Below are 14680 nucleotides of genomic sequence, written 5' to 3'. Positions count from 1 at the left end.
CACAGGGAGCGTGTGGGCACGGAGCCGACGGGGGGACGGGGCCGCGTGTGCCCGGGGCGGGTGCAAACACAACCAGCAGACAGCGCCCCGGGGAGAGGGGTCCCCAAGCCAGGCCGGCTCCTCGGACCCCTGCTTCGTTTCGGTCCCCCACCCCAGACTCACCCGGGCCCCACAGCAGCTCCCTGGTGCCCGGCGAGAGCCACAGCCGGCGCAGGTCTGGGCGCCAGAGAAGAGGGGCTCCGACACCACGGAGGGAACCGGTCGGCACCGAGCGCCCAGCCCGGCGGGTGCCGTTCCCTGCGGGGCAGGAGAGAGGGTGCCCACGCTCCCTGCCGCCGGCAGGGCACTGCCACCCCCACCCGTGCGCACCCCGGTGTGGGCAGCAGCCGGCCCAGAGCCACATGCCCGCCGGGCACAGCCCTCTCCCCCACGGCCGCAGCTGTGGCCGTCCCCACCAGGCCCCTGCACCCTCCAAGGGGCCGTCACGGGCGCAGGGCACCGCTCTGCCCGCGGCCCGCCCCCCAGCCCCGTGCACGGCCGCGGGCACGTGCAGCCCCGCTCCCCCGTCCCCGACCGGCCTGGCCCCGCGGCGCTTACCGTGAAAATGTTGGAACGACGCTTTGACTGCTTGCGAATGGGGGTGGGCGTGTTGGAAGCGGCGATGGTCTCGATCCGCAGCTCCCGCTGGCTGATGCTGGGGGTGGAGGGCACAGAGGAGGAGTAGTCACTAAAGGCTCCGCTGCCGTTGGTGGCCTGAGAGGCAGAGACAGAGGGTGAGCGGGGCCGGGCGGGACAGCTGCTGGAGGCATCCCATTCCCCTGCCCCCCATCATGGCTCCGGGGCCGGGGGCACTGGCCTGGGACACAGCAAACCAGGGCTCCGTTCCCAGGCCGCAGGGCCGGAGAGAGCCGTGCCCCTTTGCGCCTCAGTGTCCCCACCTCTAAAACGGAGCTAAAGATGCCATGCTGCTTGGCAACGGGAGAGCTGCAGGCGAAAGGGACCGGGCGATTTCCGGAGACGCCCCTCGGGGTCAGGCCGGCCGTGTCGGCTGGGGTCACACCGGTGCCTCGACCGCAGGCAGTGGGGCTCGAGGGAGGCACGGCCAAGACTGGGGTGATGGCTCCCCTCTCGCCAGGCCGCGTGCCTCTGGCCACGTGGGAGTGCAGGCTCCACGCGGGCTGCTGGGAGCTCTGTCCATCCGGACACGGCTCTGCACGAGTGCTGGGGGGGCCGGCCAGCACAGCCAAGCCCCCGCCCCGGGGCACGAGCAGGCACCCCCTGCCCTGGGAGCAGCAAGCAGGGGCCAGGCATCAAAGCAGCCCCTGCAGACCGCAGCTGGTCCCAGCTTTGGTCCCGGGAGAAGCAGGCTCCGGAGGGCCCCGGACCACGGTCGTGGAGGCGACTGATGCATCCCTGCAGCCCATGCACGGGGGGCTGTCGCCAGCTCTGCTCCAGGGACGACACGTGAAAGGACACGTCTGCTGCTGGCTGTCCCGGCAAGGCTGGGTGCTGTCCTCTGCCCCGTGACCAGCCTGGGCAGAGGACTTCTCTGCTGCTTCGAGGACAAGACTCGGGATGGTTGGGGCTGGGATCCAGGCCTGAGGCATCAGGGCTTATCGGCCTCGTGTGCGTCAGCCCCGGGGCGCGGGGGTCTGCCCGGGGTGGGCCAAGGCGTCGGGAAGCATCACGGGCTTGGAGAGCGCCTGCAGCACCGCACTGGTCCCATGCTGCTGGGGTAGCGGGAGGGGGCTCCAATGATGCACGGACACGGCGGGGCCCGTGCAGCCCTGAGAAAGCTGCTGGCCAGACGCCCCCGCTTCTTAACCCTAACCCCGCTCCAGACGCGAGCCGGCACAGCCACGCGGGCAGTGGGGACAGGCAGTCGTGGAGGAGGGACCCGGCACGGACCCGGCTCGTCTCACAGGGTGGCTTCCTCCCTGCCTGCCCGGAGCAGGGATTTCGGGGGACCCCACAGAGACCCTGGGCACTTTCTGGGGCGCTGCAATTTGTGGGTGTCCCACCTGGGCGCAGGCGACGAGTCCCATGGTCCCTCCTGTGCTGGCTGCTGGCTCTCCGGCCCGTGGCCATGTGCCGGGCTCAGCCCCGCAGGCCGTTGCACAGACTTGGCTTGTGCCAACCCCACATTGTCCCGAGGCCTCCGCCGTAACCTGGCCCAGGTCCTCAGCCTCTGGCCACAGCTGGCCGCAGCCTCTGTCCTACTCGTCAAGCTAGTTTTCGGGTGCCCTGAACGATGCCAGCAAGACACCCCTCTCCTGGAGCAGCTGGGTCCACTGTTGCCCTCTCCCTGGGGCACCCGGAGGCTCAGACAAGCCGCCCCCTGCCCGGGCTCAGCCCCCCGCTCCCCACAGCTCCAGGGTGCAGCGGCATCCACTCCTGGGGACTGGCCGAGCCGTCAGGCTGATCCCACGCCTGCTCCTTAGCCCTCAGCCCATGCTGGCTCCTCTGGGCACCCTGCAGGGCATGCCCTGCCGCAGGACAGGTGCTAAATGACTGCTTCGCTCCCCACCAAGGTCCTGACCCACCTGCCCCGTGCCCAGCGGCTCCTGCTTCTCTACAGCTCCCGCCTCTGACCAGCTGGTGCATTTCTAGGCGGCGATTGCAGCCCAAGGGCTCACCAGGGCGGGCACAGCGATGCAGATATGTCCCATCCCAGCTGCATGCTCCGTGCCTGACAGGACTGCCTGTCGCCATCCCGTGACCGGCTGGGGCGCCAGACCCCGCTCCTCCGTGGCTGTTCCCGATGCACGCGCGCTGGCCTCGGGGCAGCAGCTCTTGTCCGTGGCTCCCCCGGGCACGACCCTGCCTCGTGCGCCACTGAACTTCAGCCCATCCTCTCGCCTCAACCGACCGCCTCTTCCGGGCGATGCCCTGGTCCTACCATGGAGCCGCGGGGCTGGCAGGGAGCTCGAGGTCACATCTAGTCCAGCTCCCGCCTGAGGCGGGACCAGCCCTGTCCAAACCAGCCCAGACAAGTCTACAATCCAACCACTTAAGCAAAACTAATTACCCCCATCCCTGCCCCCAGGATAAGGGGGGCCGCGGCTGCCAATGTCCTGCTGCTGCCGGGGGGGGTCATGGGTACTGCAGTGACCCAGGCCGAGGCCGCGACCCTGCTGCAGAGAGAGGCAAAACCCCCCAGTCTGGACCAGTCTGAGCATGGGGAAAATCCCTTCCTGACCCAAAATATAACCAATGCTTTGAACCTGAGTGGAGGGGCCATTGCTTTGATCCCACGAGCCGGTCCTGATGATGCATGTTGAGGTTGTAGATGGACACATGACATCACGCCCGTCCCAAGGACATGCCAAGAGCCTCCTTGCAGCACACTAGTTCCCTGCTGGCATGGTGCACCGTCGTCCCATCGTCCCCTCCCGTTTCACCAGTGCCTTCATCCCATGCGGCTCGTGCGGCAACCCCGCTTCAGCCAACGCTTTCCCACAAGGCGCCAGACCAGATGCTTTGCTGAAGCCTGGAGCAACGGTTTCTTCTGCGTCCCTTCTACAGCTCCCAGGGTGGAAGTGGCAGCAGGTGGGTCCATCTGGCAAACGCACGCCCGGCTGTATACCCTCTTCCATTCTCCTCGGGGCTTTTTCCACTGCCTGATGCAGCACCGCGACTGGACCTGCAGCTGCCCAGGACCACATGCTTCCCTTTTCCCATTCCCAGCACCCATGCAGGATCCTCTCCAGTCACACAGGGCCATGCCAGCCTTGCTGGACTCGTTACAGGTCCTTGCTAAGAGGCTGCAGGGCCACGTGCCAGGGCTTTCCAATTCAAAGCTCTCCAAGCTTGGCTGCCAGCGCTGTCACAGCCACCCAGTTTCTGTGCCCTCGTTCCAGTCGTCCGGCCTTCGCCCCTGTGCTCGGCATCGCCAACATTGCTGAAAGCCAAGGCCAAGCGCCCAAGGGGTCATTTCTAGGTTGTCTCTTGGCCCGCTCTGCCGCTGCCTGGTTCCCTCGGGGTCTGGTGGAGCTGGCCCCTGCTGCACGGACTCTGCTTCCTCCCAGGGCTGCAAAGCCCCCTCCCCGGCATGGGGGAAGCAGCACAGCAGGGCCCCCATGGGCTCTCCTGGCATCTCTGAGCCCTGCCTCCCTGATGCCTACGATGACTCCCCTGCCCCCCATCTGTGCCCCATCCCGGGGGGGGACCCTTGTGCTGCAGGAGGGACCGTCCCCATCCCCAGCCTTCGGGCAGCAGGGCCGAGCCGCGGAGCTTGCACCCAGCGCTCTCCCCGTGGGCGTGGGAGGCATCTCCTGTGGGGCCTGGTCGGAAGGGGGTGCCCCGGGGCGGGTGGGGGAGGCAGCCCTGCCGCGGCCCCGCTCTCACCTGGTTGATGTGCACAGAGGGGATGGAGGCCGCAGAGACGGACGAGTGGCTGGGCGAGTTGGGCAGGGACTTGCAGGGGCCGATGGAGAGCTGCTGCTTCTTGCGCAGGGCGACCACCTTCTGCGCCACTGCAAGAGGAGAAGAGGGTCAGGGGCCAGGCCAGGCGGCAGCTTTCCTAGAGGCCCCAGCCCCGCTGTGAGCTACAGTCAGTCCCTGGGCTTGGCCCTGGGGAAATCTAACCCCTGACCTGCTCACACCCGGCTCCCCAGTGACCAGGACTGGGGATGCAGCCCCGCACGTGCCCCAAATGGCCCCGACCACCCAGCTCCAGCCCAGACACCAAGCTCCCTCCCCTGGGCTGCCCTGCCATAACCCCCGGCAGCCCACGGTCCAGTCTGCCCACCTCCCAGCATGCAGCACTGAGGGCTGCTGTGCCAGCCACGTGCACGGGCTGTCCAGGCTGCAGCAGGCAGCGTGGGAGGCGGGGAGCCCCCGACCAGCAGCGCTCCCCTGCAACAAGGGGCCAGGCGCCTCTGGTCTCCTCCACCACGGGGCCGAGCCGGACAGCCCCGGCCCCACAAACAGGAGCAGGCCCACCCTGCACGCCCTTTCCCACCTCCTCGCTGGACTGGGCCTCGACTGGAGGGCCCCCATCACGCCGGGCACTGGCCCCATGCAGGGCTGGGGACCGTGTCCACGGGGCTGTGACCACGGCCTGGCGAGATGCAGATGCAACGAGACGGGCTGGGCAGCAACAGTTGCGTCACTCCAAGTGGAGGGAGGAGGCTTCTCGCCCTCTCCGTGGCCCAGGCGAGGGCCAGCAGGCCCCAATGCACACAGGCTACGCCACCGGGGCAGCTGCTGGCAGATGCCCAGGCCAAGCACGTGGACCAGAGCCTCCTGGACTCTTCAGGAGCCGGCTGAGGATGGCTGCTCGCCCACGACCTGCACGGTGGGTCTGGGGGGCATTGGTGCTTCGGCACCCACCCCCTTTGGTCCCTGCTCCACCCAAACCTTAAACCCAACGGTCTGGCGCTGACACTGGCAGTGGCATTTCTAGTCAGGCAACACTGAGGGAGTCACATGACTTCACAGCTCGCTGCCATCTACCCGTTTCCTGCTAATCTCTGCACTCCACATGTTAACGACGCGCTCCTCTTTGCAACCATCTGGACGTTTCACCAATGACGCTCTCCTCTGTTCCGCCTCCCTGTCTGTTGGCTGCTCCTGGGCACGAACCTCCTATTTCACAGCCCCGCAGGGTGCTTTCATCTCATTCCGATGAAGTGATATTTGGGTTTGCTTCGATCTTAAACCAAATCACACAGACCTGAACCCCCAGGATATCAGTGAAGCTTCTAGTTTACTTTTAACTGGACAAAACTGTGTCATGTTCACCATCCACACGCCCTTTCCAAAGTTCAGGATCTGCTCAGGCCACCTTGTCTGGATCCCTCCAGGGGCTCCGAGTGCATGCGTGCTCCCCACGGCTCCCGGGCGGTTGGAAACGGAGCAGGGCAGGACAAGGCAAGCAGGGGAGGAGGCTGCAGGTCCGTGGTGCAGTTCAGTGGGGAGCCCCTGGCCCTTGGTCTGTGGCAGGAGGAGGCTACTTTGGTGTGCCATGACCTGCCCTCCCCACGTGGTCTGTCATGCTCCTCCCAGCCAGTTCCCTCTGCGGAGATTGCAGCACAGCTGGGCTCGGTGAGGTCCGACCGTGCTGGGACCCTGGCTTGGAGCTCCTCTATCCAGCAAGCGCGCACCCCCAGACCACCAGCATATGAACCATGGGGGAGGCGATGGCTCCGAGCCACGGGCAGCAGGAAGCGTGGGGCATACGCAGCTCAGGAGGCTTCACCTGAGGAGAGGCAGGCAGGGGATGGAGCAAGGGTGAACCGCACAGCGCTGTGCATGGGGCGGGGGCGCAGGAGCCTGCAGCCAGCACTGCCAGTCACCCTCAATGCTGCAGCGCAGCCAGTGGTCCCTGCGCCTCGCCGCTGGCCTCTCCTGTGCCTCCAGCCCCGAGAGCTGGGCTTACGGGTGAGTGCTTCAGACTAGGCCCGAGGTGGCAGAGCTGCTGACACTGGTGGGAGAAGCAGGAGCCCCAACCCCAGACTTGCCGGGGCAAGCACGGCACCGGGAGGGTGAATGGAAGCGGTACGAAGTGCCACGTCCCGCATCCGACAGGGTCTCCAACCAGCCGCCTGGGACCCCGCTGCACCAAGGAGGACCCCGCTGCTCTGGAGCCCGTGCCCAGCTCTTGGCACCTCCCTGCCTGCCCGACAGAGACCGCACCATGCCAGATGCCGGCCCCAGCCCCCAGGCCGCCTAACGATGTAACACGCTGCCCCAAGTGTCCTGCAGCTGATGATCTCGCCCCCAGCCCAGCCCGCAGCAGTGGTCTTGTCCCAGACCTTCCTGGGGAACCCCCTGCCATGAGCAGGCTGGCCAGCACCGCGGTGACGCGTGAAGTCCCGTAATCCCAGCCACGTCTCTCCTGCCCCAGGGGAGAAACACATGGCAGGCGTCCCAGGAGCCTCTCCTGGGAGACGCGCCTTGGCCAGACCCAAGCCCGAGGAGGCTCCAGAGGAGACTCGGGGCCCTCAGACCCCGCTGCATCTCTGCCCTGCCACACACTTGCACGGCGCTCCCAGAGGCCTCCAAGCCAGGTGCAGACACAGGCAGGTCCAGCTCTGCTAGCCTGACAGTGACCGCGACGCGTGCGTCCCCTTCCTTTAGCCGGCCCCGTCCTCCTGGGGCTAAAGCAGAGGGGCTGGCAGGTTCCCAGCACCGTGGGAGAGACCATTTGAGCTGGCCCCCGGGGTTAACGAGCAAAGGAAATTAAAGTGGCCAATTCAGGGGAAGCGGTGATGGTGGCAGAGAGCCCCGGCACTGCTGCAGTGGCAGCCGTGGGGTGCAGCTCCGACCGTCTGGGCTCTGGAAGACCCTGCTCCAGTGTGCGGCTCCGACAGGAGCGGGCTCCAGCACCGCAGCTGCATGCTCCATCCCAGGCTCCTGCAGTGGGTACCCCAGCATGGGCCAGAAACCCTGCCAGCCCTTGGAGCCCTCCTGCCACGGGGAGGCCAGGTCCCGGGGCAGAGGCAGCCTCTGTGCATGACAGCCACGGACCTCAGCACCCAGCAGAGGCTTCCTGGCCTGGCTCTGAAGCCCACGAGGCCGCACTTCAAGTGCGTTTGGTCTAAACCTGCTTTGCTGCAACCTCCAGCCCCAAAGAGCCATGGCTCACCTGCAGGACAGGCTTCTCCCCCTGCAGCACCAGCACGGCCCCCCGCCCTGCCACCGCTTGCACCCCACAACCTCCCTGAGCAACCCTGGGGCCAGGGGTGTCAAGCACATGGCACCTCGTCCCTGCTTTGCACGTTTCATGTCTCACTCCTCACCTCGTGCTGCAGCCTGGGCCCGCAGCCCATCGTGCCATCGCATGGACTAGCGCTGGATCTCCCCGTGGCTGCACATCAGCTGCCACTGCCAGCACGGACCAAGAACTGGGCGAAGGCGGAGAGGTCCTGAGGCTGTTGGTGCCAGCAAGCGGGCACACAGGGGCTCCACACCGTGCACGGCAGCACTTGCCCCACGGCTTCCAGTGAAGAGCACAACCCAGCACAGCAGCCCGAAGCAAGCGGGCACGGCACATCGCAGCCTGAAGGGACAGGGTCTGATCGGCAAATCCCAGCTGCAGAATTTCATGACGGTCCCTGGTGCTGAGCCCAGGGCTCGCACCTGTCTCAGCACCCGGCAGGCAGGCCTCATCCACGTCTGAAAACCGCAGTCAGTGGAGGTGGCTGCCCTCACTGGTCTGCTCCAGCTGCTGACTCCCCAGATGCTGCGTTCCCAGCTGGAGCTGCCCGTCTTCTCCCTCTGGCCTCAGCTGCTCATTTCTGCACCGTGCGCTGAGCACTGCTGTCCTCTCCCTGCGAAGGTCCTTGCACGCTGTGACCAGTCACTCCATCTCCCTGCACCAAGATGAACCGCTCAAGCTCTCCAGCCTCCGCTGCCCACAGCTCCCTCCAGCCCCTGTATCACTCTTGCGGCTCTTCTTTGCCCCTCATCAGGGTCTCGGTGCGGACGCTTCGACGCTTCAGTGCTGCAGCCTCCCAGCGCCACAGCCTCCCAGTGCCGCTCTCACCAGTTCCATGTGCAGGCGGGAATGCCCCTCACCGATCCTGGTCCCAGGTCCTCCCCTGAGGGTGGCCTGCGCTCAGTGCTGCAGCATCGCATGGGCCGCTCGCATCGAGTCGTGGGTTTGCAGGAGAGCAGCTGCCTTCAGCTATGCCCTCCATCCTCCAGGTGTAATTTGTCTTCCAGCTGTACCGTTTTGCTCACGCAGACTGAGGTTTCCACACGATGGGATTGCCCTGACCCCGGCCTTACCCCCCACACAGCCAGTTTCTGTCTCACCTGCAGATTTAAAAGTAGCAGCTGATTTTACATTTATTTTCAGGGCACTGGCAAAAGTCTTGGATAGCAGCAGAGCTCGCACTGACTGGCAGCACCCCGCAGATGCGCCCAGGCGCTCCCAGGACGATCCCTGCTGCAAGGCTGTCGTGCAGCCAGAATTAAGTCACGCACGTGTTGACCCCGCGCAGGGCGGGCTCCGATCAGCGCTGGGCGGCACAGGGACAACTGCCCCTCACCCTGCGCTGGGCAGGGGACCCGATGCAGCACCAGGACGGATGTGTAGGTCGCCTGGGGAAGCGGATCGGCTGCGGCAGGATGCATCCCACCACAGCAGACCTGCTTCGGCTTGGCGATGCCTGCCTCTACCCACAGCACTCACTGCAGGGCAAGCGGCTCTGGGGAAGTTGTTAGGTTTTCTGCAGAAAAGGAGACTCAGCAGCTAGTGAGCACGGGAACAAGGGGCACGACCTCTGAATCCGAACCTCCTCGACCTGCAATGCTGGAGACTGCAAGGGAGAGGGAACAGGGGAAAACCCTGCTCAGGCCCAGTCGCTCTCCCTTCCAGCCTCTGTTCTCTGCCTGTGGGACGCCGGAGCCTGGGCCAGATGGACCTGGGGTCTGACCCAACACCTGGCACCTCAGATGTACTTTCTCTGCAGTCGGACAACGGGTCGTGTAGCCGCTCCAGGCAATCAGCTCCTGGCAGGACGCATGCCGTGTGCCTGCACCCTCCGCTGCACTGCTCCCACTTCTGCCACCCTTTTGGCCCAGGACGGGCTCCTCGTTCTCTGCCTCAGGCAGAGCCTGGGCGCAGGGCAGGGAGCAGCGGGGCAGAGGCCCAGGCAAACGCACTCCCGACGAGCCAGAAATCACGCAGCAGCTAACGAGGCCCTCTCTGGGAGGCAGCTGCTGCTTTGCCTTGCCCGCTCCCTGCCATGTCCTCCTTCTTTCCAGTCTGCAGCACCTTGCTCCTGACCCACGTTGCTCCAGAGCCCCTTTCCAGTGACTGCAGATGCTGAGAAATTAGTCCAGAGCCAACGCCATGAATTGCACATTGCCAGTGCCCACAGCTGGGCCCTGAGCCCTGGTCGCCAGCCCCCGAGGGGTGAAAGGCTTGCTTAAAGGGATCCCTCGCTGCCCGTGGAGGGGCAGGACATGCAGGGGGAAGGGGGCAACCACGCGGGCACCACCTGCCCACTCTGTCACAAGAAGAGCAGCTGGCGAGCTCCCAGACCCGCCGCAACACAAACCCTGCAGCTGCCTCTCATGCAGGCACCCTTCCTCAGGGCTGCCATCACACCCCACGGCACAGCTCGAACGACAAGCACCAGCCCGAGAACAGCGTGGAGGAAGGGAGAGGGCGCCGTGCCCTGTCCGGCCCGCCCCTGCACAGTTACCGTCCTGGAAGACTCGCTCCACATTCAGGCCGTAGGTGGCACAGGTCTCGTAGTACGTGCAGCGCTTCAAGTCGTTGGAGAGCTTCCGGGCCCGGGAGTCGTCGATGACGCGAGGGTTCGTGGCGCTGATGGCATCTGGAAGCAGAGGGGTGGGGGGCAGGTCAGAGAGCTGGGACCACTCCCCTGCCCCGCTGGGGGCCAAGACAGCACCCACCAGGGCCACCAGGTCCGTCCAGCTCTCCCCAGACAGGATACGGACCCTGCACAGCCCCGTCCTGGGCACAGGCCCAGGGCTCCCAGCTTGGAGGCCTGAAGGGTTAATACCATGTCTTGCCTGCACGGCTCCAGAGGTGCCACCAGGGGGCTGGCGAGCAGGGGCGGGGCTAGGGGTTCCACCCTGCTGGGGGGCTGGGAGCAGTGCATCCTGGGATGCTGGAAGACTGCAAAATGCCCGTTTTATCCCCATGGAGCAGATTGAAGTTACCCTAATGCGAGCTGGGAGCACGGCCCAGAGCTCAACTCTGCCTGAAGTGGGTCACTTAGAGATGCTCAGGGGCAGTTAACACGCGTTAACGAGCTTTAATGTGCAGACACTCGTGTCTGAACTGCCCTCAGTACGGGCCACGTGTGGTGTAACTTCACCCTGGTATGTCATGGGTGTGCCGCCCGCCTCCCGGGGCTGCCCTCATCACGCCCATGGGGCCAACTCCTTCACTGCGGCGCAGCAGGGTTCGATGTCCCGAGCACGGCAGGCTCCATAGGGACGGCTATTACGGCCCGAACGGCTGACCAGCTGTGAGCTGGTGACGACAGCCAGGGAGCAAGGACTGGACAGTGGTTGGTAATGACTGGGAGGCAGAGCTCGGGCCCAGGTGTGAAGATGCCAGCGGCTGGGACGGGGCTGCGGGCAGGCGAGAGGGGCCAGGGCTGGGATCGCAGGCGGTGACAGCGCGGGGCTGATGCAGAGCCGTGTTCTGCACCCCACGCATCCCTGCCTGCAGAGCCGGCACTAATCACAGGGGCGTGCGGGCAGCGGGTCGCGGCTCAGCCCCGGGTCCATCCCACGCTGTCACGGTCCCCTGGTCCTGCCCTGTAATCTCAGCCCCGCACCGCTCAACCTCCGTGTTGCAGCCGGGGGCGGTGGGACCGGCCACACGCACTATGGCCTGGGCTGCCCCCATGCCTGGGCTGAGGGACCCGCTACTGGCCGGACAAAATCCCTTGGTGGGCCAAATCTGGCCCATGAGCTGCATTTTGCCTGCTCCTGGGCTGCAGCCTGGTACAGGGCCCAGTGGAGACCCCCGTGAGGCCCTGGGGCAGGGCAGGGCAAGGCAGGGGCCTGGCAGGACGGGCTCTGAGCTGGCCTGGCTCGGCCGTGCCGTTGTGGTGGGGAGCAGCCGCAGCCCAGACCCCCCCCCCCCCCCCCCCCCCCCGACTAGACCTGGCAGTGGCAGGCTCAAAGGAGACTGGGACGCACCTGGCTCCAAAGGGCTCACCACGGGGCCGGCCCAGAGCTCAGCCAGGTGCACGCAGACGCCAGCAGCCTCTAGGGTGCTGGGGCAAGCCCGAGGGCCGGGGGAGTCCTGCCCCATTTCGGGGATGCGGGGAGGCCCCGACGCCCGGCTCGCAGCCGCCCTCACCTTGCGTACCCACCAGCACCATGGGCACCTCGGCCGTGTTGCGGTAGCTGCAGAGCCGCAGGTAGTAGTTATACACCGTCTGGAAGCTGATCTCATCCTCCAAGCTGAAGACAAACACCACGGCATCCACCCAAGCCGCGAACTGGCAGGGAAACACCGGGCATCACCGTGCAGTCCGGGCTCCGTGCCCCCTTCGGGGACATCGGCCGAGGGCAAAGCTAGCAGCCGCGGGGACCTGGGGCCAGCTTGGGCAGCAGGGACAGCACCCTGAGCAAGACCCTGTAGCTGCAAGCCCCTCTCGGCCTCCCCGCAGTGTAGTGAGATCCAGCTCCCCGCGCCCCAGACCACAGCCCCTTCCCAGGGCTTCTGGAGGACAGGCTGGGGACAGGGGTCTCGGAGGCAGGTGCCATGGGGGCGAGAGGGGTCCCCTTACCTGGAGCTCAGGGGGGCCCCCTTCGTCTCGAATCAGCAGCAGGTAACTCTGACCGTCCACGACGATCTCCTTCTTAAACCGTCCGCCTGGAGAGCAGGGCAGAGCAGAGCAGCTCGTCAGGCACGGGGGCAGCCGCAGCACTGAGGCCGGAGCTGCCCAGAGGGAGATCTGGCTAGGGGAACCCCCAGGCCACAGTGCAGGTTACCCCACGAGGTGCCCAGGGCTGCAGCTGGGGATGGCCTTACCTTCTGGGGACTCCTCCTGCACGTAGGTGCCGGTCAGGTAGCGATGCACCAGCGCCGACTTGCCGCTGGAGAGGTTCCCCACGATGCCCTGCAATAGAGGTGAGCATGAGTGCGCGCTCCCCCAGCCGGCTCCTTCCTCCCCCGGGCACTGCCAAGCCACAGCACCATTCAGACGCAGCCGCGGGACCCCCATGCCCTGCCACGACCCCATGAAACCCGGGTCAGTGGCCAGGCCGCACCCCCGGGATACAAGCCAGCATCCGCCCCTCGCTTTGCAGGCAGGGCCTAGGGCAGAGCGGGGCTGGGCAGACGCCGTTCTCAGCCAGGAGCCTGTATTGCAGCTCCCACACGGCAGCAGCTGGATGGTGGAAAGGATGGGGCACGCTCAGCTAAGGGAACGGTGATCGGGGAGGGGTGGGACAGAAGCCCCCGATAGCTGAGAGCCTGGGTGGATCGAGGATTTTGGAAAGGTGGGCACAGATGGCATGGTATATCATCACATGCGACAACGCATGTCTCTCCAGGTAAAGAGAAATAAGAAGCTTTACTAAAATGCCGGGAAGCTAGAGCTATATTATTCAAGATCAAAGCAAAAACACATATAACTACTGGACCATGCATTAATTTGCTGGATAATATGTTTAAAAAACTCAAATTAAGCACACAAAAAAAAAAGTGTCAAAATAATCAGCAGGCATCACATTATTAGTCCTGTAGTCGTCACAGTGAACGTACATTGCTTAGTCAGACCCCCAAAGCAATATCGAGTCTCTTGGCACTGCCCCCAACACTGCGCTGTCAGTCATTTCTACACCGGAGTTAAGGTGTTTAGCGAGCGCTACAAACAGTCGGCAGGGCTACGAAGCAGGAGAGAGATGCCAGGACTGGCGGGATAGAAATGCCGTTGCCCCTCCCGGCAGTGTGGATGGAGCAGGCGTCAAAGGGGCGTGCAACTGCCCCACCGCAGCCGCCCCTGCCCGAGAGAAGGGAGAGCAGCGGTGCCCTGCTGCAGAAGGCAGGGCACGGGGCAATGCCGTTACAGGGCAGGAAAGCAGATCTAGCACAGCTCTCAGGACAAACAGGTACCTGTGCTCCAGGACGTGACGCCCTTTGTGCACGGGTGCTGCTCTAGGAAGCAGCCCCGCCGGTGCCCGCTGGGCAGAGCTCCCGTGCCCAGCTTCCCGAGCATCCCAGCACAGGATGGTGCCGCCAGCGGGTGTGTGGCTGGGCAAGGGCCTGCCCTGAGGAGGGCGATGCTCCCAATGCATCACCGCCACGCTCAAGAGCCTGTTCTCAAGACGAAGGGCAAACAAAAATAGGGGCCAGGAGAGGGACGGGATGCAGCCACCGGCGGCTGCAGCCATACGCTGCAAGTGCCCAATGTGAGACACAGAGCCCCAAGGGCCTTCAAACCCCTGAGCCGGCACCCTCAGCCTGAAGACAGTCATAGACAATGAGGGTTGGAAGGGACCCCAGGAGGTCACATCTAGTCCATCTCCCTGCTCCAAGCAGGGCCAGCCCCAACTGCATCATCCCAGCCAAGGCTTTGTGTAGCCAGGTCTTAAACACCTCCAAGGATGGCAAGTTTGCTACCTCTCTGGGGAGCCTGTCCCAGTGCTTCATCACTCTCCTCATCAGAAAGCATTTCCTAATATCCAACCTCAACTTCCCTCGCTGCAGCTGGAGCCCATTGCTCCTTGTCCTGTCGTCTGCCCCCACTGAGACCAGCCCAGCTCCATCCTCTTTGCAGCCCCCCAGCAGGGAGGTGAAGGCTGCTATTCAATCCCCCTCGGTCTTCTCTTCTGCAGACTAAATCAGCCCATTCACTGAGCCTCTTCTTACCAGTCCTGTCCCCCAGCCTCCAACCATTTTCATTGTCCTCGGCTGGACTCCCTCTAACTTGTCCACTTCCTTTCTGTAGTGGGGGCCCACAGCTGGACACCGGACTCCAGATGTGGCCTCCCCAGTGCTGAATAGAGAAGTATCACTTCCCTTGACCTGCTGGTAACAGCTATCGATGCAGCTCAGCATGCTGTTAGCTTTCTTGGCACAAGGGCACACTGCTTGCCCCCTGTCCCCCCAGGTCCTTTCTGCAGAGCGGCTGCCCAGCCCGTCCCGCAGCCTGCACCGGTGCAGGGGATTGCTCCCTCCTCAGTGCAGGACTTTGCACTTGTTCTTGTTGAACCTCGTTTCTTTTGGTCC

General features: G+C 64.8%; 1 protein-coding gene across 7 annotated transcripts in view; it reads right to left on the bottom strand.

Annotated features, from left to right (window-relative positions):
- The window catches only part of AGAP3 (ArfGAP with GTPase domain, ankyrin repeat and PH domain 3), a 108895-nt gene that overhangs the window by 44195 nt on the left and 50020 nt on the right, over positions 1-14680 (bottom strand). For 5 of the 7 annotated variants that reach the window (XM_059729303.1, XM_059729302.1, XM_059729305.1 and 2 more), the window contains exons 3-8: positions 12479-12566; positions 12234-12319; positions 11801-11942; positions 10161-10295; positions 4348-4475; positions 598-753 (exon numbers count right to left, since the gene is read on the bottom strand). In XM_059729303.1, coding sequence (XP_059585286.1) covers positions 598-753; positions 4348-4475; positions 10161-10295; positions 11801-11942; positions 12234-12319; positions 12479-12566 — 735 coding nt within the window. Of the gene's footprint in view, positions 1-597; positions 754-4347; positions 4476-10160; positions 10296-11800; positions 11943-12233; positions 12320-12478; positions 12567-14680 lie in introns of those variants that run through there. The other 2 variants (XM_059729300.1, XM_059729304.1) reach the window with 2 other exon arrangements.

The sequence above is a fragment of the Alligator mississippiensis genome, chromosome 5 (assembly GCF_030867095.1).
Source record: "Alligator mississippiensis isolate rAllMis1 chromosome 5, rAllMis1, whole genome shotgun sequence".
Classification (NCBI taxonomy): Eukaryota; Metazoa; Chordata; order Crocodylia; family Alligatoridae; genus Alligator; species Alligator mississippiensis.
Note: the sequence above shows the minus strand (reverse complement) of the source record. Positions and strands in the feature narration are given on the sequence as shown.